Consider the following 25,816-nt stretch of genomic DNA (forward strand, 5'->3'; position numbering starts at 1 on the left):
TTGCTTTTTGTGATAGGAACAACTTAATAGCCTCTGACAGAGGAGACCTGACAAAAGGAAAAACTTGAGCTTGGGGAAGGGAGAAGAACAGACAAAAAGCTACAATTTGCAATTTGGTGCTAATCAGTAAGTACAGAATACGGGTGACAGGCCCAGAAGGTACCATTTTACCAATAAGATGGTAAAAATAGCCTGTGGTAAGGCTAATGGGAAGACAGAGTCTTCAGAAAACACCTATGAGATGAGGAAAAGAAATACAGTGCTTGATTGCCTACCAACCTTCTGTTTGTACCTGCAAAGACAGAGCTGCATTGCTGTGATAAGCCAGCTTGTGTTGCACTGCTGTAACCTGTGCATTTCTTTTTGTAGATGACGACACAGACTTGTATAATACTGCATATGCATACAGTACTGGTAGGAATTATTCCCTCACTTCAAAATGTGTCTTTTGTTAACGTCAGCAAGTAACAGGGGTAGTTAGCTATTCGTGCTTACTTTTATAATGCTTACACAAACACTTTTTATCATCTTGTTCAATCTCAAATGGTGTTTTTTTCATGCCTCTTTTCACAAATGAAACAAAGTTTAATTTTGGTTTCATCCTTACCACAGAAATGAATTGCAGCTGTGGGCCTCTTACTGCAGATGGGGTACACTGTAGTACTCTAGTTTCTTGAATATACTGCATTTATTTTCACTAGCGATCGTGAGTAACGCAGCCCTTCCTTATCAAACTGAAAAGGGAACTCCTGCGTGGAAGTACAAGTGCTAAATACTGACATGGGGAGACAAAAATATTGTCCCGTCTAACACTTAAAATATGCAATAAGAGTGCCTAGTAAAAATGTTTCTGGATTATGATCTTGTTCGTTTTTGCTGTAGGCACTGATGTTGATATTGTTTAGCTTCAAGAAAAAGACATATTCAACTAAGATCATTTTGTCTTTCAGAATATTATAACCATGTGGTAAAATTACTTACAAAACCAAAAATGGAAGTGTGAATAGACTATATATGCAGAAACCATAGAGCCTTGTGCAAAAATGTCATTCAAAATACTTCCATTTCAGTGTATGTTGCATTCAACATGCTCTTACACTGCCTACTTCTGTACTATTCAGAGAATTTTTTATGGGTCACTTGTTTGAGATCTGTTTGGACTCTTGTGATCCTGTTCAAGCCTAGCTGTCCCAGACTAGCAATGAAAAAGTGCATTTCTTGCCTCTTCCTTCTCAGCATAGAATAACTGAGAGGCAGGATGAGCCTGCAGATTAATTACAAGCTGTCATTAATAGCTCTGATGGATAGATACAGCTATTAACTTCTCCCCAACCCCAATTAATCATTAATTTATATTAACTATGCTGCACTTTGTGTGTTTATAGTTTTATTTAGAAATAGGTAAAAAATATCCTAATGAGGTACATAGTACACAGCAATTTACTTTTAAAAATGCATTTACATGTTTTTGTAACATTGCAGCTTTATCAAGTCTGTGGGTTCTTGTGGCATTCCGTGTTGTGTTTTTATAAAACTCATTCTCATTCTGTAACTGTTTCTTGGTTTGCTTTGTATCAGGTAGCTACAGTCCATCCCTCTCTGCTCAGGCACACCCAGCTGCAAAGACACAGACGTACAGACCGTTGTCTAAAAGCGTTTCTGACAGTAGCTCTGATGCCTTTAAGGTCTCATCCCCTTTACCACCGCCACATGTGCCACCTCCAGTACCACCACATCGTCTGAGGGAAAGGTCTACACCAGAAAAGTAAGTTAGCATGTTTTCAAAAATTGTTCTTGGTATGTACAGCAATCCAGTTACAGGCTATCACAAAGAACAAAATAGCAGCTGTAAAACAACAAGAGTTCAAGGGCTGCATTCGAAGGCATTCAGGTGATGAGGGGTAATCTTCAGCAGTAGTGTGAGCACCATGCATGGTGCTGCCATTTCTTCAACAAGCTGAAGTGCTTATTCTCACAAGTAACACCAGCATGAGCATTTCAGATTTTCATTCTTTTAGTGGGATTATCCTTCTTGTGTTTCAAAACAATCTGTGCTCTAGCAGCTGGCTTCAATAGTTAGTTTCTGAGTGGGAAAGTCTATTTATGGTATCCTGTAGCAAAGAGAAAGGATCTAGAGGATATTGTAAATTGAAATTCAAGGAAGAGCAAAAACTGTAAGAGTGTAGCAGTCAGCTCGTATTTCCCTAGAGCTCAGAATTGCCTCATATCCCATTTTTTCAATCTCCATCTCCATTTTGTAGACCAAGAAGGTGTTTACAGATTAAAGGGGCATTTCAGATTTCTCATCATTTTCCAGCGTCAAAATTGCTACATAAAACGAGGTCCCAGTAGCTAGAGTCCAGTCTGAAAAAGATTAATACTTAATAACTCAGGAAAGAAATGTTCATCCTTCTGATAAAACCGTGCAAGTGCCCTGCACGCAAACTCTATAGACTCCTCAGAATATCTGTATCTAGTAGTTGAAGTAAAAAGCTTGTTCTTTAATATTTATGTTCATTAATGCTATATATTAATAAAATATCATATTACACATTTATATGTATGTATATGCATATATATATTTTATATATGAAAAGGTTCATATTTTGCTCCATTTGTGGCTAGAAGCCCACCTCTCTTTGTTACACATGAGCAGTACACCAAATTGCCTATTTTTTTTGTCAGTTTGGATATTGTAAACATTTTTATGTGTAGCGATTGAATTATATTAAACAGTTTCAAATCATTTGCTATTCGATTAAAAAATTATGAGAAAAGACCATACTATGTGTTTAAATTTAAACCTGTGACTATGGCTTTTTTGAAAAATCTGTAGGTAGTGGTAGTCCAGAAGGTAATTCAGCAGACACACTTACTGCAGAGGAAAATGAGATTGCTCAACAGTTACTGGGTTTGGCTACTCTTGTTGCTGAGGGCAGGCTGTCAAAAGGAAATGCTAGGGGTTAGAGCTGAGCTACCTCCTAAAGGCCATGAGGTTTGAATTCTGTTAGCAAGTCATACAGAAATTTAAGTTTTGTTAGCAAGGCACAGAAATGTGGATCTGCTTAGCTTTATCTCTGAAGTTATATGAGTCATCATCCTATGGGTGGCCAAAATGCCTTGGTCACAGAAACTGAGGCCTTGTTGCAGTTCCTTTTGTCAGGCTTGAAAATAACTGCTTCAGCACTGAACTTGGATGTTCAGCCTCTCCTTTTAATCTCCTTCATGAGAAAGACAGGCAGTGAAAATCTACGTTCCCCAGGCCAGGGGATGCCAAACGTGAGTTATGCTTTGCCTGCTGCTGACAGCTATAGCCCATCAATCTTTTACTGCCATTGGGAGATTCTTTTTTTAATTGCCTATAAAGCCTGAGTATTTAAAATCTCACATAAGAGGCTTAGGTCCACATGCATCACAGTTTCATAGCTGGGAGGCAAGATACGGTTTGCATTAGCAGTTGGGCTCGAAAATGAGTCCATAAGGGATTATGTGCTAAATGTGGTAAATTAGGTGAACCGAGTGTGAGTCAAAATTTCAGTAGCATCCTTTTTTCTTCAGTTCAGCTTGATCGGGATACTTCCATTTTCCTGTTCATTCTCAAAGAATACAACCTTTTCTTCTCTGAAACTCGGTTTTTCCTCAGTGAAAAGAAATAATACAGCAACGGAGAACTACTTCCCTTGAAATGTAGCGGGTTTTATAAATAGAGATGTCTGTGTCCCAGAAACTGCACTTGTAAACATACTATGAACAAAAACTACCCCATAGATTTTTTTAAAGCATGTGACATGCCTGATTGTGTCAGGTCACATCAAACCAAGTCACATCAGAAAGGCTAATAGAACTAATGGTTCTATTATCTGTAGAATTTAATCACCGTATGCTCTTTCTTGTTGTAAATACAGACAATAGCTGATAGGATTTCCCCTTTCCCTCAGTCTTTGAGTTACTACTGGGTTATTTTACACAGAGCTAAATAAAAAGATGTGAGCTACAGTTTTCCAAATACAATGTAGGTAGTGACAAAAACTGCCATGAAAGGGTAGCTCTCACTGTGATAGTAACCAGCTAACTATACCCAAAAAATATGTGTAGATAGCTATTAATATAACGTGGTAAATGACTGAAAAAATATAATAGTAGCGGTTACTTTTTATTCTTTGCACAGCACTGTTAAATTGAAAACAAATTTATAATTATAGAGAGAATAGATGAATTTCTCTAGCAAAGTCAACTGCTAAATTCTTGTTCACCTATTCAAATTCCCTTGGAAACAGTATACTACTTATGAGGATGTTCAGGAGCAGTTCTACCAGATATCAGAATAAAGAGTATCTATTAGATTTCCACACTGTCTTTTAAAATAATTCCTCATGTTTTGTCTGATAAAATTTTGTAACTTTTTCTGTATGGGCTTACTACCATATTGCGTGATGACAAAAATATCTACCACTTACCTGTGTTAGTATAGTGCATAAAACAAGTACACTAAATTTGCAGTTTGAGAAGGTGCATCATGGTATTTTGACACAGTATGTCAGGAAGGATTTTGAACTGGTCTACCAGTTACAACAAAAGTAAGAGTGATCACATAGGCTGGATATCTCTAGTATTTTTCCTGCGGTGCTGAGTATACTTGCCATAAAGAAGTTAAGATGATACAGTGATTAAAACATTGGAGTGCTAGGCCAGACATTGCACAGGTGAAATCCAGAAGGAGAAACCATGCTGAGATTTGTTTGGTTTTGCATGTTTCTCTTGCACAGAGCTCTGAAACAAATGGCAACAACAGTAAATTGACTCAATTGCTCATATTTGTTATTTAGAAATGACTGGGATCCCCCTGACAGGAAGGTAGATACCCGCAAATTCCGTTCTGAACCACGAAGCATTTTTGAATATGAGCCAGGAAAGTCATCAATCCTTGAACATGAGCGACCGGTAAGACACACGAGTAAAATGGGTAATACAGTAAGAGGTCTGGCGAGACGTCGCCTTTTTATCGTTTGCTGCTGTTTATAACTACTTCGACGAATATCAAAGGTCCTTTTTCAAATATGATTTTGCAGCAAGTTGTCCGTGCTCTTCCCTGATGGTTGTGTTGAAAGTGTGGATTTGGGTTACTTGTTATATTTAGATCTTCTGGTATTTCTCCACCACTGTGCACTAGATGCTGAACAGAACTGTGGATTAATGCAAACTACTTTTTCTAATTGGCTTGCATCTCCAGCACTCATTTTCAGTAGTATTAACAGAATGTATCATACCTGATTAATTAGTGAATAAAAATAAACAATTTGCATTTTCAGAATGTGCCTAATTGTACACGTAAGGAGATTTTGGTCATATTGCTCAAGGTTGCCTAGAGAGGCTGTGAAATCTCTGTTTCTGCAGGTGTTCAGGACTCACCTGGAGACATCTCTGAGCAACCTGATCTGATTAGACCTGCTTTTAGCAGGAGGTTGGACTAGATGACCTCTGGAGGTCCTTTCCATCCTCAATTACTCTGTGATTACTGACTGTACATTAACATGTAACTAGAAGTCTTTGTTTCTGCTTTCTGACTAATGATTGCAATTGTGGATTTTTTCATAAGCATGTTTGATGAAGCTATGCTTATATGCCTGCAAAATGACCACTAATGGAAGTTTGCATTTGCTGAAATACACATTCACCCAGGCTTTCTCATGTACCTTTGTACTATCTCAATACTTTCTTATTTTATGAAAACTGTTTTCTATCAGTCACAACATTTTATTTTCTTCGTCTTTTACTTTGAGGTTGAAATGGTTGATGGTATTCAGTTTTAAAGAAGAGGTTTATGTAATCAATACTGGAATATTATTTGCTTTTGTATTACTGTGTTACATACTTTCTCACTGAATTTATTTTAGTAATTGAAAAAACTAAGCACATAATTGAGTTCCAGAATATGTAGTATGTGAACAGTGTGAAACACCTGTACTAAGAACCTATCCCTTGTGGTTTTGTAGTCTTTGCAGGAATATAATTTTTACTATCTAGAAAATACTAAGCTGTGTTTTTGAGGAACTGATACATTTTTCAGAGAGGAGATTGGCATTTGTATAGGAACTACTAATTAATTAATATGATTAAAAGGGATTTACTATTTATTGGGAAGATTAATTTAACAAATCATTTTATTTAAGAGATTATGACATTTGTTCTGAGCACCTTTTTGGTTACTGTGGTTACATTATGCACACTGAGTTCATTTACCAGCCTTCCCAATCCCAAAGAGTAACAGTAGATTCAAATTAAAAATAAGAAAACTACAGTGATGTTTCAAGAATGGCCTCACTTTTCTAATAATAACATTGTCTACTAATGTAGTGTGAAAAAATTAATATAGGAATTACAGTGCTGATGAATATGATTATAGATACAATTTTTCAGTTTTAGCAAACTAATGAAGTTACAAAAATGAGCTTTGCTGACTGTTTCTGAATCCTTTTTTTTTAAACTGGCTTGTGCATTTTATTTTTGATGTTCTCAATCAAGAGATTGTATTTTGAGTATTGTTTGGTCCTCAGAATATTTTCATGCAGAAAAGCCTTAGTCACAATTTACTTACTGAGCAGCATTAGTCAAAGGCAAGATCACACTTTATACTGGAACTTCACACTTAGCTGATGTAAATACAAGGAAATAGCTCTTTGTGGAATATATTTTAAAAGCTGAGGAAATATCAATAGGCAAAATGCAGAGATTTCTTGTTTATGCGTGATACAGAGCTGTAAAAGAGTGGAAAATGGGAATTAATGTAGAATACAAGAGATGAAGTTGTGCGGACACTAGTGTAACATTGTCGACTGATATAAAAACAGCTATCACAGTTTCATCAGCAGAATTTCTGCTGTTGACAAAGGTGATCTTTAGCTTTATGTATTTAGATACTTCTTTTGAACCATGTTACAAAAAGCAAAAGATTTGCTTTGCTTGTGTTCATTGTACGGAACATGGAGAGCAACACTCATGACTTCTTAAAGGATGATCAGCAGAGTAGGCCAAAAGATTTTTCTGTGTTTGTAGGAAAAGGTGACATCTGAAAACAGTTCATTAGTTCCAAATTCAAATGAAAACTCCCAATTTTCAACTGTATCAGTGTGTGTGCATCAGCTAAGACTTTCATCTTGCTAATCTCAGAAGACTTTATATCTAATGTCTAAAAAATTGTTCTGATGATACTGAAAGAAAATATTAAAGTATGGAATATAAAAGTAAATACAGATCATTAATATTGCAAAAGATGGACATTTATAGCCTCTGAATTAGAAATTTTTATTAGCATTTATAGCATCTGAATTAGAAATTTTTATTAGTTTTGCCAAAACCAGAACAGTCAAAGGGAGTTTCTCCAACACTACAAATCTTAATATTTTCTTGCTGAAATAAAATAGTTTCCATGTTTACAGGGTTACAGTTTTGATGGGAAATTGATCTGGGGAACAAAAAAAAATGTTTACAACTACCTAATTTGATAATAAACAGGGCAGATGAGGATTGAAAGGTCAGCATTCCCTTTGCTGACTTACACTGGAACCAGTTGAGAGTAATGTGGAGATTTGAAATGTAGGAAGAATATAATAAAATGAGATTCAATGTAAAACTAAGATTTAGTGGGAAATACTATTCAGCAGATCCTCAGTCAGGATCATAGGTCAAAACCTTGTGAGAAATAACCTAAGAAAATGACCTAGTAATAAACATTACATGGATGGATTGGTTAGGGATAGATTCTTATCTTTGTTATGAATATAAAAAGATGAGCGTAATTTCAGGCGGCAATATCAGGTTGCAGCATGCTGTCTTGAAAAAGGAAATTAATGGGGTTTTTTTCTGTAATTTGAAGAGTATAAAACATCAACAAAAAGGATAGGCTTGAGATTGGTCCTTTGAGATTACAACTAACAGTAAGTGACATTAAGCTGTTGAATAGTCATCCAAGCAATCATGTAGCAGCTCTTTTTCTCCTACTTCAATAAGCCCATGAAACATTACCATTTCTTCTTATAACATAGCACTGATAAGGTGGTGCATAAGTAGTTCTGATATATGTTTCCATACCTCAGGTCTCCACTTAAATAAAATGCTCTTCTTTATTCCTGTATTATCTGAACCATTGATCTGTTTCCTAAAATAATGTTTACTTCCAGTGAATAAGTAAATTGCAGAGTAATAATTTAATCTTACTTGTATGCATATGAAGTAGAATTTTTATTCTTTACTAGTTGCAACATTCTGTATGTGAAGTAATTCCTATATACGTGTACATTTGTCTTATTTCTGCAGTAGAGCAAGTAAGGAAAAATCTTAGTGTTGCTGCAAAGAAAGACTTTGTAAAATCAGGATAAGCAATAGATGTGTTTGCGTTAGGTGTTTGAGTATGAAAGTACACATGTGCTAGTCAAGTAAAACTGTCAGACTAAACTTTAGTTCTAGATTTTTTAGTATATGTTCAATATACAAATTTTCTACTGAGTTTATATGCACAAGGATTTTGTGAACAGAATAAATTAAAAAACATTATTGCTTTGTCAAATACAAGAAATAGACTGGGCGTGTACAATGACGTGCACCTGTGTTGGGTTATTTGTTGGTTTGGTTTTGGTTTTTTTTAGTGTAGTGGAAAATTTTAAATTTTCTTTAGAATATGCAAATTCAGTTGCCTTTGACATCTAAGGCTGATTATCAGAATATTCTGCTCAGTGTTAGTTGAGTTTTTTGAATAACACTGTCAAGTAAAATTTTCTCAGTGTCTTTTAAATAGAAATCAGAAATTTTACATATAGGTATGTGTTTATATGACAGTAACAAAGTGTGTCTTATCACAATACAGAGAGACTAAGTTGATCTGGTAGTAGACTTGGAGCTACAACAGCTATTTAAGAGTATTTAAAAAAAAAAAATAAAGAGACGCAAAAGCAAACTCTATAGAACAGCTAATAAAATACTAATGCCAAATTTACACCAGACGTCTCAGTCCATTGTTCCAAAGAGGCCTCAGTATGGTGTTTGAACTTGCAAATGCAAAATATTAATTTGACCATGCATATAATTTAAGGACTATACTCATCAGTTTAAATGAACAGTTTTGACTATTATCTGTGAACGTCTCCTTGTGTATATCAAATCAAACACTGGCAAAGCTGCATGCAACACTACAGATGTAATTGTTTTAATGACAGTCTTCTTCTACGCTTATGTTCTTATATACTTACACGTGCAGATGCAGATTTGTGTCGACCATCTGATACCAACAGCAAAAAGAGTAAAGCTACTTTCTGCTCTTCAGTACTGTATTTTCAAGTAATGACAATGTTACTGAGTGACTAGAAGAAGGCTAGAGTATAGAAATGTTACTTGGTTTGACTGACAAGGCATACAAAGGGAATTCACTTTAATGCTTTTACCTTCTATTCAAGCAGTTTGGGAGATATTTTGTGAGGGCAAGCCAAGTTCAGTTTTCAAAGTGAAAATGATTTGTTCATTTTAAGAAGAAAAACAGGAAAAGATCCATCAGCAAAATTGAATCTGAAAGCCAAGCAAAATCAATTGGGTGCGTATTGATCTTGGCAGCAGAGGGAATGCAAAGTTCTCCCCGGAGCTGCCAGGCAGCAGCGAACTCACAGGCTTGCGTGCTCAGTTTCTTTTTGTTTGCTGCCCTCTGCGGTTCAATCTGTGAACAAAAGTAGGACTTGTGTGCATGGAGTTTACCTTGCACACTTTTTTATGCTTCATTTTATTTGCACACTACTACATGAGGAGAACTCAAAAACTTAGAAACTGCATAAAATATGCTATTTCTAGCTTCTTCTTTACAAGCAGAAATGCGTGAAGTGTTAAGCTTCTAATTGCAAGAGTTTTTGAAGATAAAAGGGAAGCCAACTCCCATTCTCATTTTTATCTCCTTGGCTAGGTGGGTGGAAGCCCAGCTGGTCTGACGGTGTGTTTTGGCCCCTGCAAGAAGGGGCACCAGTCCATCAGTGTGTAGGTGTAGGACTGCTGCCATCCAGGGGACCTTGAGGCTCCCAAGGCTGATGCTCGCTACACAAGCAGATAGTGTCAGTAGGCCTGGATTTGTTGTGCCAACAGCCCCACAGTTTCAACACCATATGCATTTCAGGGGATTTGTTTATTTATTTATGTAGATCCACACAATTGTTGATAATAACATTTCTATGAAAATTAATTCATGGCTATAGTATAAAGATGAAAACATATTTCAACATCCGGTAGCATAGTTTGGAGAAATTATGAAAAAGCAGTTGTTTAATACTGTCTTCTCAGATTATCCAGATCTAAATTGTGAACTTTTTTTCTAGTAAGGTAAACAAAAAGCTCTGAATACACTGAGCATTCTTTGCAATGGGAATCAAGCCTATATATAATGAAGTTAACTTCTGCATGTTAAATCTGTCATTTTTTTTCCCTTATGCCTTCAGCTCTCTGTAAAAGAGAATCACATGTTTTTCTTAAATCAGTTACAGTCTCTATAGCTCAGTTGAAACAACTGTCATTAGTAGTGTGGAATTATGTCTGTGAATGATGGAAATGTCAGGGCAAAAGTCCAGAACAGTTTCACTTCCTAACCCTGCCATGGAGCACAGCAAGTTGTTCATCACTGGCATTCACTTCCCACTCTGTTCACAGGAATAATACTTCTCTTACTTGAAAGGCACATTGTGAAGGCAAATCTATAAAACAGCAATTGGTGTCCAGATATTGCCTGAACAGCTCATAGATGTGTGAGAACCAAGGTAGTTCAAAAGGGCTGTTGACCTTTCAATAGAGCAAAGTTGACAGTCTGTTCCAGTAACATCAAAGGCACAGAGAAAGTGCTGTAAGATGTTTAATTACTTGAAATGGTCAAGAGTACAGTGTTATCTCTTGCAGAAAACTGAAATAGCTGCATGTGATTACTCTGGTGTATTAGTGACAGGTTGATGCAGGAGGAAAAAAATGCTATATACTTAATCACTAGTGTCATATCTTATGCAGGGCCCTGTCTTCTTCATTGAGGACTGCTTTCTAGGTCACACCATAATTAGTGGCTGAGTTCTGATAATTGCAATCGTGGTGGATCTGATTTTACATTCAGAAATATCTTTAACAAGAGGCTTTCTCTGTTTCAGAGATCTTTAAGCCAACAGTTCACTGTAATTCTGTGTTGCATGACAGCTTACATCAGATACTACAAAAGAACTGGAGCTATTTAGAAAATAATTAATGCAGCCAAGTTTACAGTTGATTAGGTACCCCATTGGGAACTCTGCTGTTTTGCACTGTCATGTTTTCATGCGACTTGAATGAATCTGTCAATTATTCTTCTGTTCTTTGAAGAATTTTCTTAAAGTTGTCTTCAATTGCTACTTTATCCCTTTGCTATGAGAATTTTCAGATGAAAACAATGTATTTCACTGTGGAAAAATATGCTTCCTTATGTCAACAAGGGTGTGAGAGATAAAGCATTACAAAATAGTGCTAAAACAAATATTATGGAATGCATAATTTTTTGTTCCTATTTTTCATAGAATCACAGAATGATTTAGGTTGAAAAAGACCTTTAAGATCATAAAATCCAGCCATTAACCTAACTCTACCAAGTCCACTGTTAATCATGTCCCTAAGTACCACATCTACACAACTTTTAAATAATTGCAGGGATGGTGATTCCACCACTCCCTGGACAACCTTTTCCAATGCTTCACAACCCTTTCAGTGAAGAAACTTCCTAATATCCAACCAATCTCCCTTGGTGAAACTTGAAGCCATTTCCTCTTGTCCCATCACCTATCACATGTGAGAAGACACGGGCACCCATCTTGTTGCAACCTCCCTGAAGGTAGTTGTAAAGAACAGTAAGGTCTCTGAGGCTCCTTTTCTCTAGGCTAAACAACCCCAGTTCCCTCAGCTGCTCCTCATAAGACTTGTGCTCTAGACCCTTACCCAGCTTAGTTGCCCTTCGCTGGACGTGGTCCCACACTTTGATATCTTTCTTGTATTGTCGTGCACAAAAGTGAACACAGTACTTGAGGTGTGGCTTCCCCAGTGCTGAGTACAGGGGAACAATCACTTCCCTAGTCCTGTTGGCTACACTACTTCTGATACAAGTCAGGATGCTGTTGGCCTTCTCTGCCACCTGGGCACACTGCTGGCTTATATTTAGCCAGCTGCTGATGAGTATGCCCTGGTCCATTTCCGCTAGGCAGCTTTCCAGCCACTTCTCCACAAGCCTGTAGCATTGCAAGGGGGGGGATTGTGACCCAGGTGCAGGACCCAGCACTTGGCATTGTCAAACCTCGTACAATTGGCCTCAGCCCATCGATCCAGCCTGTCCCAGGTCCCTCTGTAAAGCCTTTCCACTCTCAAGGGGATAAACACTCCCACCCAGCTTGGTGTTGTCTGCAGACCTACTGAAGGTGCACTCTATCTCCTCATCAAGATCATTGATAAAGATGCTAAACAGAAGTGGGCCCAATATTGAGCCCTGGGGAACACCACTTGTGACTGGACACCAACTAGATTTAGCTCCATTCGCCATCACTCTTTGGGCCTGGATGTCCGGCCAGTGTTCTATCCAGCAGAGCATATGCCCATCTAAGCCATGAGCAGTGAGTTTTTTAATGAGAATCCTGTAGGAAACAGTGTCAAAGGTTTTACTGAAGCCTGAGGTTTTAAAATATGCTGGTTCCATTTTATATGCTGAAGTGGCTTTTTAATATAGTTGTGCCTGCATGATGCATATTGCTTATCTCTACTCGGCACTTTTGTCAAGACAGCAAGATCCAGAATTAACATGCTTGGTGAGAAGACCAGGAGTGACCAAAAGCAGTACTAATGAAGTTACACCTTAATTGCTGATCTGATATAATTTCTTGCCTATACTGAAAATGACAATCATTTAAACCATCTTCTCAACAAGGAATCTTTAGTGTACTTAAATAATGCAGTGGTGTTTACAGAAGTGATCAGAGAGCCCTCTTAGTTTTAAAGGAGTAATTTTAAAATCTTTTAACATTTTCCAGTCATTGGCAAAACAGCAATGAAAAGAAAAGTATTAAAGCTTTTGAAAGTCAGTGACAGCTCTTGAACAAGAATATTCTCTATCTTAAATACCATCTTCATTCTTTGATTTTATTTCATTCCTTTCCCCATATTTGTTTTGTGTTTGTGTGTGTTTCTTGTTAAAGTGACATGGCATTTCTAGCGCTTTGCTCAGTGTGTGACTTTTCCTTCCCTTTTCCTTCACAACTGCTCCAGACTGATCGCATAAACCCAGATGACATAGATTTAGAAAATGAACCCTGGTATAAATTCTTTTCAGAACTGGAGTTTGGACGTCCGGTAAGTGAGGACAGAATATTAATATTTCCACATTAAGAAAAATATTTTTATAGTGAGGAATTTACAAATGACCAAATTCAGCAAATATATGCCTGTAAAGGTCAATAAAAAAAGGTCAATAAAGTAATCTTATGCATATAACTCTTATTTTTCAAGTCGACCCTTAACCTGCCAGAGTAGTGGCTTTAATAGCTTTAATAGAGACTACATATTAGATAAATAGTAGTGTGTAAATATTTAAGAAGACAAATTTCATGTTAAACAGTGATGTTTACTAGTCGCCCTAAATCTTTTGCATTTGGCTGGATTATTTTTGAACAATCTTTCAGATCAGAAAATACATGTCAAATTGCTTTAGGGATGCTAAGTTGCAAATCATGTATTTTACCTGAAGGAATGTGTCTAAATTTAAATGCATGCAGCCATATAAAAATTGGTTACAGCAGTAAATACTGAGAATCTTTTTTCCCTTTTTTTCTTTGTTCTCTTTTTTTCCTTCTCTGAAATGCATACATGCAGAATACATATTTTGTGCCTGGACACAGAGATACTGGTTTGCTCTATTTTCAAGCTGGACACCTGCTTGAAAGGACAGATATCAGTTCTGCTCTGATATTCACAAATAGCCAGGTCCAAAAAAAGGACTCGAGCCAACAAATGCTACCTTAGTCCTACTGCAAGTATTTACATTTAAAATTATGAATCCGAGAAGCTCCATTTGGTTGAAACACCTAGATATCAGAGAGATCTCATTTTTTCACCTTTGGTTGCCTAAGCACTTGCAATTTTTCTGCAAATACCACAGGCTTGCTTAATTGAATGTAAGCACCAAAAGTTGTTTGTATGTTTTTATACAAGGATAAAATAGAGGCGTTGTCCTCGAAGCAAGACTGAGAACTAGGTTTCATTTCCTCCCTGCACACTGCCTTAACGACTAGGTTGCAGATGCACCTGCTCTTGCTTTTGCACACCCTCTCTGGCTCCATGGTGCTCAGATTCTGTCCTGTACTCTCTAACATCTTCAGGAAAAAGTGCAACAAAATGCCTTCATCTGGGAGGAATGTCTAACAGAGTGGTTTGAGTACTTTCCAGACAAGTGGAAGATGGTCGTTCAAATCCCCTCAGAAAAAGGAGGGAGTAAACCCCAAAAAAATCACCTACACACAAGCAGGAAATCCCAAATGACAACACATTTGATCTTGAGAGTATCAGGATTTTAAAAATTCTCATTCTTATCTTTTCCTGTTAGCTAGCAATTCTCTGGAGCCTCACTCAGCATACTAGTTACTGACATGCTGGGCTACATGAGGAGCCTGAGCACTTGACACAGGGCCCTGGAGGGCACTCTGGGAACCAGGTACCTTAGTCCCTTTTTGTACCTAGCCATAAGCCAAACTCAGAACTACCAGCTACTTCAGTGAGAGCAGAATGAGACATATTCTTTTAAAACTTTAGTTTTCATATCGTAGCATTTAAAAAAAATTATGCATTGAATACCAACTGAAAATGAAAGAAACGATAGCTGAATATATCTGGGTTTAATTTGTTGTCCAGTGATCTATAATGTATCACATTTTCACTGATTACCTTTCATCTCCTTTTATCTAGCCATTGAAGTTTTTTTGTTATTCCTCCCTCTAGGTGGGCAGAAACAGTCCAGATACATTCTTCTGATGAACAATATGTCAACAATATTTTACTGATAATTCTAACCTATGAACAGTGTCTCTTGTGAATAAAATATATTGAGAATTCCGCAGCAGAATGTAACTGTGATGCTTTACACTCTTCTGTCTCATCAGTATTAAAAATTTCTAGTATTGATTCAGCCATTCTAGTTGTAAATTTTACCACCTAAAGTTACTAACATTTTATTAAGTGCTTATAATTGAAAAATACCGTAACACATTCTTCCTTCCATTCTACCCATATGTGTCACTCTTTGTACCTAATGTCAACACTTAGTTTCTAACTGTGTCACCTTCTCCACGTTTCATTCCTTGCTGCCATTGATTCTACTCCATTTCATCTCTACACTTCTGCTTTTATGATGCAGCCACCTAAAAAGCTTTTGGACTATGTTCAAGACAGTTCTTCTGGTGTTTCCAATGAGGTAAATGAATGATTCTTGTTCAGATGATGCTCTTGGGAAGAAGGGTTGGAGTGCTTACCGTTTATATCTTAGATTTGTTAAAATTTCAATTGTTTCCTTCCAATAGGTATGAGATGTTTCTAATTCACAATCACTGTATCTTTGTCTTCGTATCTTTGCAGATCACTAGTGCATTTGGATGTTGATCTTATTATCCTAGGAACTGTGAGTCCTTATCCCCAAAATTTCTCAGAGATTAACACTCAGAATTACACAATAGCCCATAAGTACCTAACTCATTGACAAATTCCCACTTCTTCGGAGCTGGGCAAGTGCATTGCTTTCAGAAACAGTTAATACATCAGCACAGTAGTATATTTAATCGAAATATCTGACTTCAAATTCTGTATGTCAAGTGAAAGGCTTTGTGGCCAAGCTACCATTTCTCCAATGAAATATTTATGACTAAGGTTGCTAATCAGGTAAAACAGCAATGAATAATCCTATTGTAAATTTATAACTGCAGGATTGCCAGTCACTGTTACTCCTCCAAATAAAACGCATCAAGATCAGGTAGTGGGCTCTCATTGCCCTGCTCTGAGTGGGAGACATTCATGGTTTCATTCCTTTTCCTGTCCGTCTCCATTTTTAGAGTACTAGGGCAAAAGTCAGTGAATCCTGCAGTGCAAACTTTACTTCATATGGTGGCTTTACTTCTTTCATATTCGTGATTTGCATTCATCTTCTGTAGTTTCTCCAAAAGTTAAATACAGATTGTGGCCTTAAATTATTTATTGTTTGCAAGTTACTCTGGTTTTAATCTCTATGAATCTGGAAAAGGCTCATGTGAAATTTGGGCCCAGTTCTCTGGGACAATAAGCTTTCACACCTTCATTAATACTTGATAATACTCTCTGTATCAAAGAATACAATTTAAAAGCCCTAGTATGAGTATTTGAAATATTATTGTGTTCAGTAGGTCTGGGTAAAACAACTACTAAGTAAGACTGGTTTTCTCTTCATTTAATTTATAAAGACATTTATCTTTTATTTTGAAACTTTTAAAAATTTTGAATATGATAAATCATGTTCGCAAGCTACAGCAAATCAAATATTTTTCTGGGGGTAAATACTCAAAATAACTTGTTAAAGTATTAGAACCATCATGCAAACAAGCCTATTCATGGTTTACAAATTTTGCCAACTTTTTCTAACTTCATTTTGAGTCATCATTAAAGCGTTGGTGCATGAAAACAGCTAAACCATGGGCTTAGTTGTAAGTATATGGTGGGTTTTTTTGAGTAGAACAGGATCAAAGTATTCACCAGAGTCTGTATTTGGTAATTTGGAGTGGTTGCCTCCAGTATTTAGTTTTGTCAGATGGCCTTATCCATATAGGGCAGTGATAAATATTCTGAAATGTCTAATTAGCTATGGAGATGGGGAAGATGTGTTCTGTTAAGCCACATATAAGTAGCTTGGAGGGATCATGGATGAATAAATGCCCCAGAGGTGACAGGACAGCTCTATACAGTGGTACCCACTCTTGGCAGTAAAAACCAACCCTATCCACTGCTTGTTTCTCTTTTGCCCTGTGTGCTGTATCAGTGCAGCTCTACCTGTGGGTAGAAGTTATAAACTCCACACAACCGATATATGTTAATGTATGCCTGTGGTAAAAATTAGTATTGTAGAATGTGAAACGTGATCTTTTTCATATAGAAAAAACTTCAAAGGCGGCATCAAAGGAATGCCAAAAAGGCAAAATGGCAGGTTCAACAGGATAAGACTATCTTAAAGGATGGAAAGCAAAAGCCTTATAGTAACCTAGCAGACAATCTTGGCATGACACGCACTTCTTGCTGTCTTAGGCCAATGGCCTGGGGAATGCTGTGGATAAGGAAGTTCTCTTTGGTTTGGTTTCAGTTGTGTGATTTACCCATTGCCTTCTGTAGGAGGCAGTGGGGATCTTGGGGTTTGCATCATGGTCTGTATAGCCCTGGTGCCATTACCAGGAATGCAGTCATGGCCTCATGGCTGTTTGGCCGGTATCATGTGACAGATGGTCTCGGCCCAGTCGCTGCTGGGAGGGGTTGGAACCTACACAAGAAACCCTGCAATGACAATTAATTTGCAACGTTTGTGTCACCCCATGCAACAGTTCTCACAGAGATTCCCTGCAAGCCCAAGTTTCCTTCCTATGCTGCTATCAGACAGTAATGATGACAGGTCAACAAATCTGAGGTTGATAGTTGTGGCCAGTTTTGAAACGGGACTCTGACTTTTTCCAAAACAGTTTCAAAGTGTGTTTTGTGGGTAGTGTGAAGAAGCACACAGACCTGAGGCTTTTGTTTCACCCTTTTCTGTAGGAATGTGAGAACTGTGGTGATACTAGCCGTTGGTATGAGCAACTCTGCTGCTGGTGTCTATGGTTTTATTGTAGGCAGAGACCTCATAACATTAGATATTTATCTTAAAAACATTGAAGTGTGATAGTGGTGGGAGAATTGTCATAAAGTAGTCTTTGTCTTTCAGAGGATGCAAAGAAAATCTTGAAAATATGTACTGTATGAACAGTAAGAACTTGGGCATAAATAAATACCTTCTCCAGAATATATTTTAAAAAACAAATGCCATTATGATATTTTGTTTATGCAGAATAGGTGGACAGTCATGCATTCATCCTGAGCCTCATACACATTCCAAATATTGAGGAGGAATAAAATAGGGATAATTTGCTAAGTGCTAATAGCAGTTTATTGTCTGAGATATCTGATGATCATCAGTACAACTCCGTAACAGAAGTGGCTACAAAACATAGGCATCTATTTAATCTGCCTGGAAAGGACGTTTGATTCTTTACTCCTTTCCTAGAGCAGATGGCATGGGTGTGTTTCACAGTAGCCCTTCTCTAATGTTTAAGTCCGTTGATTTTATGAGCTACTTTTCAGTACTTAAAATATTTCAGTCAGCAATTAATTGTTTCAGTTGTTCACATTTGAATGCACAAATCAGTTTTTATTTTCAAGTGTCGTGCATAGTTTATCACTTATGAACAGTGCAGTAACATGATTTTAAAAAGTTCCAGATCTTGAAAATTGTGTTTGCTGGGAAAATTAAATTTGTGAGAAATAACTTCACATTTGTTTGCAGGGGAAAAGGTTGGATTTAGTAAGTAAAAATCAGATGCTGGCATAAAACCTGGTTGTATGCCATACTCTCGTATACTCTCCCATCATGGAGAAAAGCATATTTGGAGCAGCACTGAGCAGAAAGCTACTTGGGAAAGGGTTACATCATTGTATGAGTGGGGCAAACCTTTATTGATGGAAACATCTAACATGAGCAGAAACTGGGTGCATGACCAGTAACGTTGGTAGTGGGCCATTGCCACAGGAATGCTGCCCCACTGAGAGATGTATCTTCTGACATCACTGGTGCACACTTCCCTGTTCCTTGAGAACAGGGGCTACTTCCCTCTACCTCACCTTGCTCCTCTCGGTAACAACTTAATTCCCAGGTTGTGTGAAAATCTCTCCTACACAGACTGGAAATTGCAGATGAGTGTTGCTTGAGGACATGTTAATTTACAAAGAATATACAACAATAATTCCTAGCGGGTGGATGTATTGCCATTGGTACTTTTTCAATGCCACTTTCTCTTTCCTACTGTAGTGCAGGCACTGTGGATTGCATGCATGTCATTCTGTATTGTAAATGCAAAGGAGATGAATAGAGGAGATTATGTCTCCTCTTGTGTGTCTAGAGGTTGTATTGGGTGAGTCAAAAATTACTGCATGACAAAGTAGCCATTTTATCATAGCACTAAAGTAATTTTTGGAGCTTTTATTTCTGGCTCCCCTCTTTCATCTATAGCGTAAGTCACTGACGCAGAGTTGTATGTTGCCAGAACTTGAGCATCAGTTTCCGCAGCCTGAAAATCCATGATACAGTACAACAATGGAAGGATAAGGATGAGAATAGAGCAAATCTAATCTTTTGGATTCCCATTTTATTATAAAATGAAATATTTGTGATACAGAACAAGGTAGCACATTACAATAGAATCACATTCGTTGTTTGGAAGCTGTTTCAAAGGGTTTGTGCTAATTGATTAATTAATTTGGGTTAATTTGCTCTGACAGGAACAATTTAACAGCACCCATCAGGTAAGAATGGCAGCAGCAGAGAAACTGTTTCAGCTTTGCCACTAGGGTGGTGGCAGAATATTAAAAGAAATAGTTTAAAATCTCGCAAAGATACACCACATTTAAAGCATGTGACTTTGTTTAGAGGTATTACTAGAGTCTTGCATTGCTTCCATTCTGAGCAGATGCAAACACTAGCAAGTTTAAACACTAGCAAGTTTAAACACACACAAGTGACCAAAACAGTAAACAATCATCATGATTTCATTATTTAGTCCAGTAGTCTTTTTAATTTTGAGTAAAATGGAAGAAAACAAAGTAGTTACAACCAAAATCTTGGGTTTCCTTTTTTCCTAGACACATGCTTGCTTTGAGATTTTCCCCCAAATGAAAAGCATGTGAGAGTTTATGGGATGAAAAAAATGCCATGTTGGATGTCCAAGATCATCAGGAACCCTTGAAATAGGCCAGAATCTCAATTCCTTCAATTACAAGCCAATTCCTATCCAGTCTCTTGGAGAAACAGATTTGTCTTAACTCTGCTTGCCAATGTTACAACCAAAGGTTGTTTTCAAAATTTGTTGTCTTCAAACTTCCTGTTGAAATCAAGAGGAATAAGAGCTGTGCACAAACACTACTAATAGGATAGAGCTCATATTCATAATGCTTAATTTAATACAAATCCATATTAGAGCTAGTTATGCCACAGTGTTTTACAAATTAAGCCATATATGACCTGAAAGAAGTATTGGTAATCTCCTTCTGCCATTTCTAGTGATCAGGTTTATGTTACTGGTTTTTGCAGTGAGCGTATTCTTTATAGAACACTTATCCCAGATTTGTAATCTCCCTTGAGGAGGGATTCCACCTTTGTATTTATACAGCATCATTATTCTGGTCCAAACTGGAGCTAATGAACATAACACTGTTTAACAGTGACAATAATTGTAATACATAGTAACACAAAAGAAATACTTGAATACTTGTCCAAAAAGCAAAGAACTTTGTTATTAAACAAAAAAAATTGAATATTTTGAAACCCTATGCAGAGATCATCTTAAATAAGTTATAGAGGACTTATTTTCTACGGAAAGTAACTTTACAGCCTTTGAATTATTAACATCTTTTAACTGTATACACCTCAGCTGCCATTCTTGGCAAAAGCCAGAAGATTTTTTTTTTTAGCTCATTTTTAGTGTGATTTAAATTAAACTACAGTTAATGATAACAGAGAAAATCGGAATTACCTCAGCTCAAGTTTTAGACAACATTTGTTCCATATTCTATCATGTTTGTGTGATTCTCCTTGGCTCACAGTATAATAAATTCCGAAAATAAAACTTCTGTTATTGTCCTGGCTGGATCACCTGGTATGGGATGCAGATCTTAAATAATGAAGTTCTCTGACAAATGAACTCTTAACTGAACAATCATACTGTCTTTATAGGGTCTCATTGTAAAAGTAGTTCGAACAGTTATTCTAGAATGTCATTTAAAATATAAAATTCCATCTGTTCCAAAATATTCTTAGACTACAGGTGAAGTCTTCTGGAAGTACATGTAACTGTCAGTTAACAAATCTAGGTGAAGTCCAATTCATGAACTTGGAATTCAAATCACTAGAAAAAGTATTATCTAACAAAAAAAAAAAAAACACACAGACCATGAGCATTATTACTTCTGCAGTCCTTCTGTACAGAGGAAAGTCTGTTATTTCCCATTCAGAAAAAAGAGTCTAGAAGGTTTCTGTACAGAGTAAAATAGTTCCTGCAGCTTACAAATCTGTATGGTAGCTCCATTTCCAGTCCATGGGGTTAGCTCTTGCATTACATACTAGGAATTTGAAACAACTTTAACTTCAGAACCACACTGCTTTGTACCCATGAAGAAATACCCCAGGGACCATGCAGTTTCTTCTAGGTTCATACCTACTTACCAGAATTGTAGTATTACTTAATTCTAACAGGAGGCTTGAAATGTATTAAATAGTTGATTCAAAGTTAGTAGTAATTTAAGTTTTACTTTGTATTTGTAACGAAATTATGGGGCAGTACTCCATTCCATCTTCCAGGATTTGTACAGTAGCTTCCGTAACTCCATAAACAACAACTAATGTTCTGTGATAAGAATTGTTCTTAGCAGGAATATAAAGTGGTCAGTAACTGGCCACAAGCATCATGGGATTTTAAAAAGTTTCTGATTATAACTGATTGTGAGATTTTTGGTGAGTAACTGAGGGGGAGGAGAAGCTCTGCAGACCTCACTTGCACATGAAGGAATTATTTTCAGGTTTTTGTAGTTTTATAGTAAAAGTTTGTTTCAGCTGTTCTGTATCTATTTTTGAAAAGGATATAGAGAAGCATAACTTTGGATCATTATTTAGCAGTGTTTTAAAAGAAAAAATGTTACTGAAATAGAACATGAAATGAAATCTAGTGATGCTTTTTAAAAACTGCATAATTACTCTCATGAAAAACTGCAGTATCTGTGCTGGAGTGTCCAGGATGTTAGTCATCATAGTCTGTTTTTATAAGATTTGTCACAGAGTAACAAAGCATAATCAAACATGGTAAGCAGAAATTGTCACCCTTTTTTTCAAACACAGACATACAACAGATTCATATATTTGTTTTCACAGGCTTCCGTATATCATCACTATTCAACAGATAGAGGCCTGGACAGGCCCTCTAGGTAAGAAATATGATATATAATTTTGTGGGCACAGATTATACAGCCTGAGGCTTTTCTTTGTGATCTGAAACCAGCAGATGTTGTGAAGAGTCAGATTTTAACATTCACCTTGTGAGCTACTGACAAAATAGAGAAATGCATGGAGAGGGTGTTCATATTTTGATACTGAAGTGATTTTAGTATTGTTTTATAGGGACTTACTGTTTACATTCAAAATAAGCTGTACAGCATTCTGAGTCTTTCCACTAACATCCCTGAGTTTCTGTCTCAGCTGCAGCAATCTGCCATTTAACCTTAGCGCCTGCAGCACCTTCAGTGTTGTTACCCTGAGCTTGCTACTTCATCTGTTCTCAGTCTCTTTTTCCCATCTTTCCTCCTACCAAGAAGTAGCCTAAAAAAACTTTATGCATTTATTTCAAAGCATTCACTATGGAAATGATATAACAATTTGGTATAAAACTTAAAAGCAATTGGGTGAAGAAGAAATTCAGCTTTTTTTTCTGTAGAATATGCTGTAAGATGTCTTATAGTGCTTATCAGTGCTTCTCCCCTCTACGAGTTTTTGATTTATTTGTTCTGGCATTGTTTAATCTATAAACCAGTAATGTAATTATGCACCTGGCTGTTCAGTTCCTGAATTCTGATCTGAGAACTAGACTGCTGCTAATACTGCTTATTTCTGTAGCTCTGCAAGTACTGCGAGTGACTACAGGAAGAGGAGGAAGTCAGAGCCTGCTGTAAGTCACCAGCGGGCGCACAGCGATCAGAACGCAAACAGGCCGGGCCTGGGCCGCACAGACACGCAAGGCCCCTACACCACCCTTAGAAAGCCTTTAACTAGCTCATCTCCTTCTTCTCCGTCAAGGGCGAAAGGTAAGATCGTATTTGTTAGTGGAAGACTAATGATAAAGCGTTGTACGATATGGTGGTAGTAAATGCAACTGTCATTCATCATTCAGCTCAAAAATCCCGAAAAGCTGCTTTCAGAATGCACAGGTAGAGAAGTCAGTAGTGGACTGAGGTGTAGATTTGTCGTTCTGATCCATCATAAATCCTTTGCAGCTTTTATTGTCTGTTGACCTACTTCACAATCAGTATCAATACTTGTTTTCTTATGCTTCTTTGGCGGGGGGTGGTGGTGCAGGGTGCAGAGGGGACAACATGTCTATAATGCATAAGGGATTCTTTTTGATCTTCAGATTTTCATGAGTAGATTTTTACAGCTGGAAAATAACTTAATTATTAGCTCTGATGCCCTAGGCTGTAGCAACCTATGTACAGATCTTAGTTGATAGCATTAATTACTGTCTCTTTTCTTGTCTTTCTAATACTTACTGATATTAATTCTAACTTTCTCAATCTTTTAATTTCTGGCAATGTCTCTTTTTTACCATGCTGCTCTATGGATTATAAAGGTGGGGATATTAGCAAAGTATATCCGTCCCTTTTAAGTTATTCAGTGCACAACCACAACACCTCAAATGAATTAGATTACTGTAGCACTTACAGACAACATTTAGCTGTTCCAAATGATTCCAGAAGGGCAATCAGCTACAAAAATGGCTGGCAAATGACTCGTCAAAATGCAGAAGTCTGGAGCAGCACAGAAGAAACGACTTCTCCAAAGAGAAAATCCCGCAGCTGTGATGATCTGTTAACAGATGATCGTGATAGCTTCCCCGATGCACAGACCAAGTCTGAAAGCATGGGCTCTCTGTTATGTGAGGAGGACTCCAAAGAAGTTTGCTCAGTTAACTGGACCTCCCCATATGTTGAGAGTTGTGGTAGTGGTAGGTCAAGAGTTCGTCACAGATCTGCACATGATGCCCCAGGTTTCCTGAAAATGTACAAAAAGATGCACCGCATCAATCGCAAGGACTTGATGAATTCTGAGGTGATTTGTTCTGTGAAGTCCAGAATACTGCAGTATGAGAAGGAACAGCACAAAGGTATTCTTCAAGGCTGGAGAGAGTCTTCTACTGAAGAGGTGCCCAGAGACATGGTGCCAACCAGAATATCTGAATTTGAAAAATTAATTCAGAAGTCAAAGTCAATGCCGAACCTAGGTGATGACATGTTGTCAGCTGTTACACTGCAGCCTCCTAAAAATGGCTTTTGTCCAAAGAGGCGATTTTCTATTGAATCCTTGCTGGAAGAAGAAAATCAAGGCAGACATCTCTCTCAGGTACAACGGAGCTACAAGTCTAAAACCCTGGTGCCAATTCATATTGAAGTGACCAGTGATGAGCCGCAGAGATCACATATGGAGTTTTCAGACAGTGATCAAGATGGAGTGGTTTCTGACCTCAGTGACTTTATCCAGATAGAGGGTTCATCCTTTTGTAGTGAAAGTGACTTTGACCACTTTTCCTTCACATCATCTGAAAGCTTCTATGGATCAGGCCATCACCATCACCACCACCACCACCACCACCGACATCTCATCAGCTCCTGCAAAGGACGATGCCCAGCATCCTACACTCGTTTCACCACCATGCTAAAACATGAAAGGGCTAAACAAGAAAGCACTGAGGATCCAAGGAGACAGGAAGCAGAATCTGGCCTCTCTAAGATAGCATTCCTAGTCAGTCCAGTGCCTTTCCGGAGGAAAAAAAGTGCAGCTCCTAAAAAACAAACTGAAAAGAAAAAATGCAAGTCGTCTGTGTTTGAAGCACTAGATTCTGCACTTAAAGACATTTGTGACCAAATTAAAGCTGAAAAAAGAAGGGGAAGCTTGCCTGACAACAGTATATTACACAGACTTATTACTGAGCTGCTTCCAGACATTCCAGAAAGGAATTCATCTCTTAAAGCTCTGAAAAAGAGACCCATGCACCAGCCTTTTCATCCACTGCCTCAAGATGGTGCTATCCATTGCCCACTGTACCAGAATGATTGTGGAAGATTACCTCTTAGTGCCTCTTTTCCAGACATGGACGCAGCTAACAACAATGATAGTGCACTGTGTTTCCAAGGTGGATTAACTTTCTTCCTCTATCCTTGTGATTTACTTATCCAACCTTACTCCCTGTATTTCCCACCCTTTCTCATTCCATTTTTATTTGTGTTGTCTGTGAGAAGCTTTCACCCCACAGAAATACTAAAGAAGGATATAATTTTTTGCATAGGTGATGAGGATAGATAAAATTAATGTCTATTCACAAAATACACTAATATTAACAACTGGAGTAATGATGTATTTCAACTAATAAGATTATTAGTGCTATAAATTACAATGGTGTTATTAAATTAAGCAACGTGATTTATTTTCCCCCAATAAAAAGACTTTACAGAAAGTGAATGCATGCGTCATAAGATGTTGGGTAAACATAAAATAATTTGCAGATACCTCTTTCTCCATTATTTAAAGAAAAAAATCTGCATATAATATATGTTGTACTGTATAGTTTTGTAACATGTAAGTGATAAAAATGCTGTTAGTTCAGTCAGTATCATAGAAAGTTGATTCTATTTTCCTATGAAAATACACTAATTCTGTTGCTTTATATTACTTTTT

The 25,816-nt window shown here is 37.3% G+C and overlaps 1 protein-coding gene across 5 annotated transcripts in view; it reads left to right on the forward strand.

The window, feature by feature from the left end:
* The window catches only part of SORBS2 (sorbin and SH3 domain containing 2), an 82,505-nt gene that overhangs the window by 33,295 nt on the left and 23,394 nt on the right, over window positions 1-25,816 (forward strand). The window contains exons 8-13 of one of the 5 annotated variants that reach the window (XM_008949792.1): window positions 370-414; window positions 1,579-1,765; window positions 4,827-4,941; window positions 22,247-22,299; window positions 22,985-23,172; window positions 23,715-25,274. In XM_008949792.1, the coding sequence (XP_008948040.1) occupies window positions 370-414; window positions 1,579-1,765; window positions 4,827-4,941; window positions 22,247-22,299; window positions 22,985-23,172; window positions 23,715-25,274 (2,148 nt within the window). Of the gene's footprint in view, window positions 1-369; window positions 415-1,578; window positions 1,766-4,826; window positions 4,942-15,424; window positions 15,482-22,246; window positions 22,300-22,984; window positions 23,173-23,714; window positions 25,275-25,816 lie in introns of all 5 variants that reach the window. The other 4 variants (XM_008949795.1, XM_008949797.1, XM_008949793.1 and 1 more) reach the window with 4 other exon arrangements.

The sequence above is a fragment of the Merops nubicus genome, unplaced genomic scaffold (assembly GCF_000691845.1).
Source record: "Merops nubicus isolate BGI_N331 unplaced genomic scaffold, ASM69184v1 scaffold4071, whole genome shotgun sequence".
Lineage (NCBI taxonomy): Eukaryota > Metazoa > Chordata > Aves > Coraciiformes > Meropidae > Merops > Merops nubicus.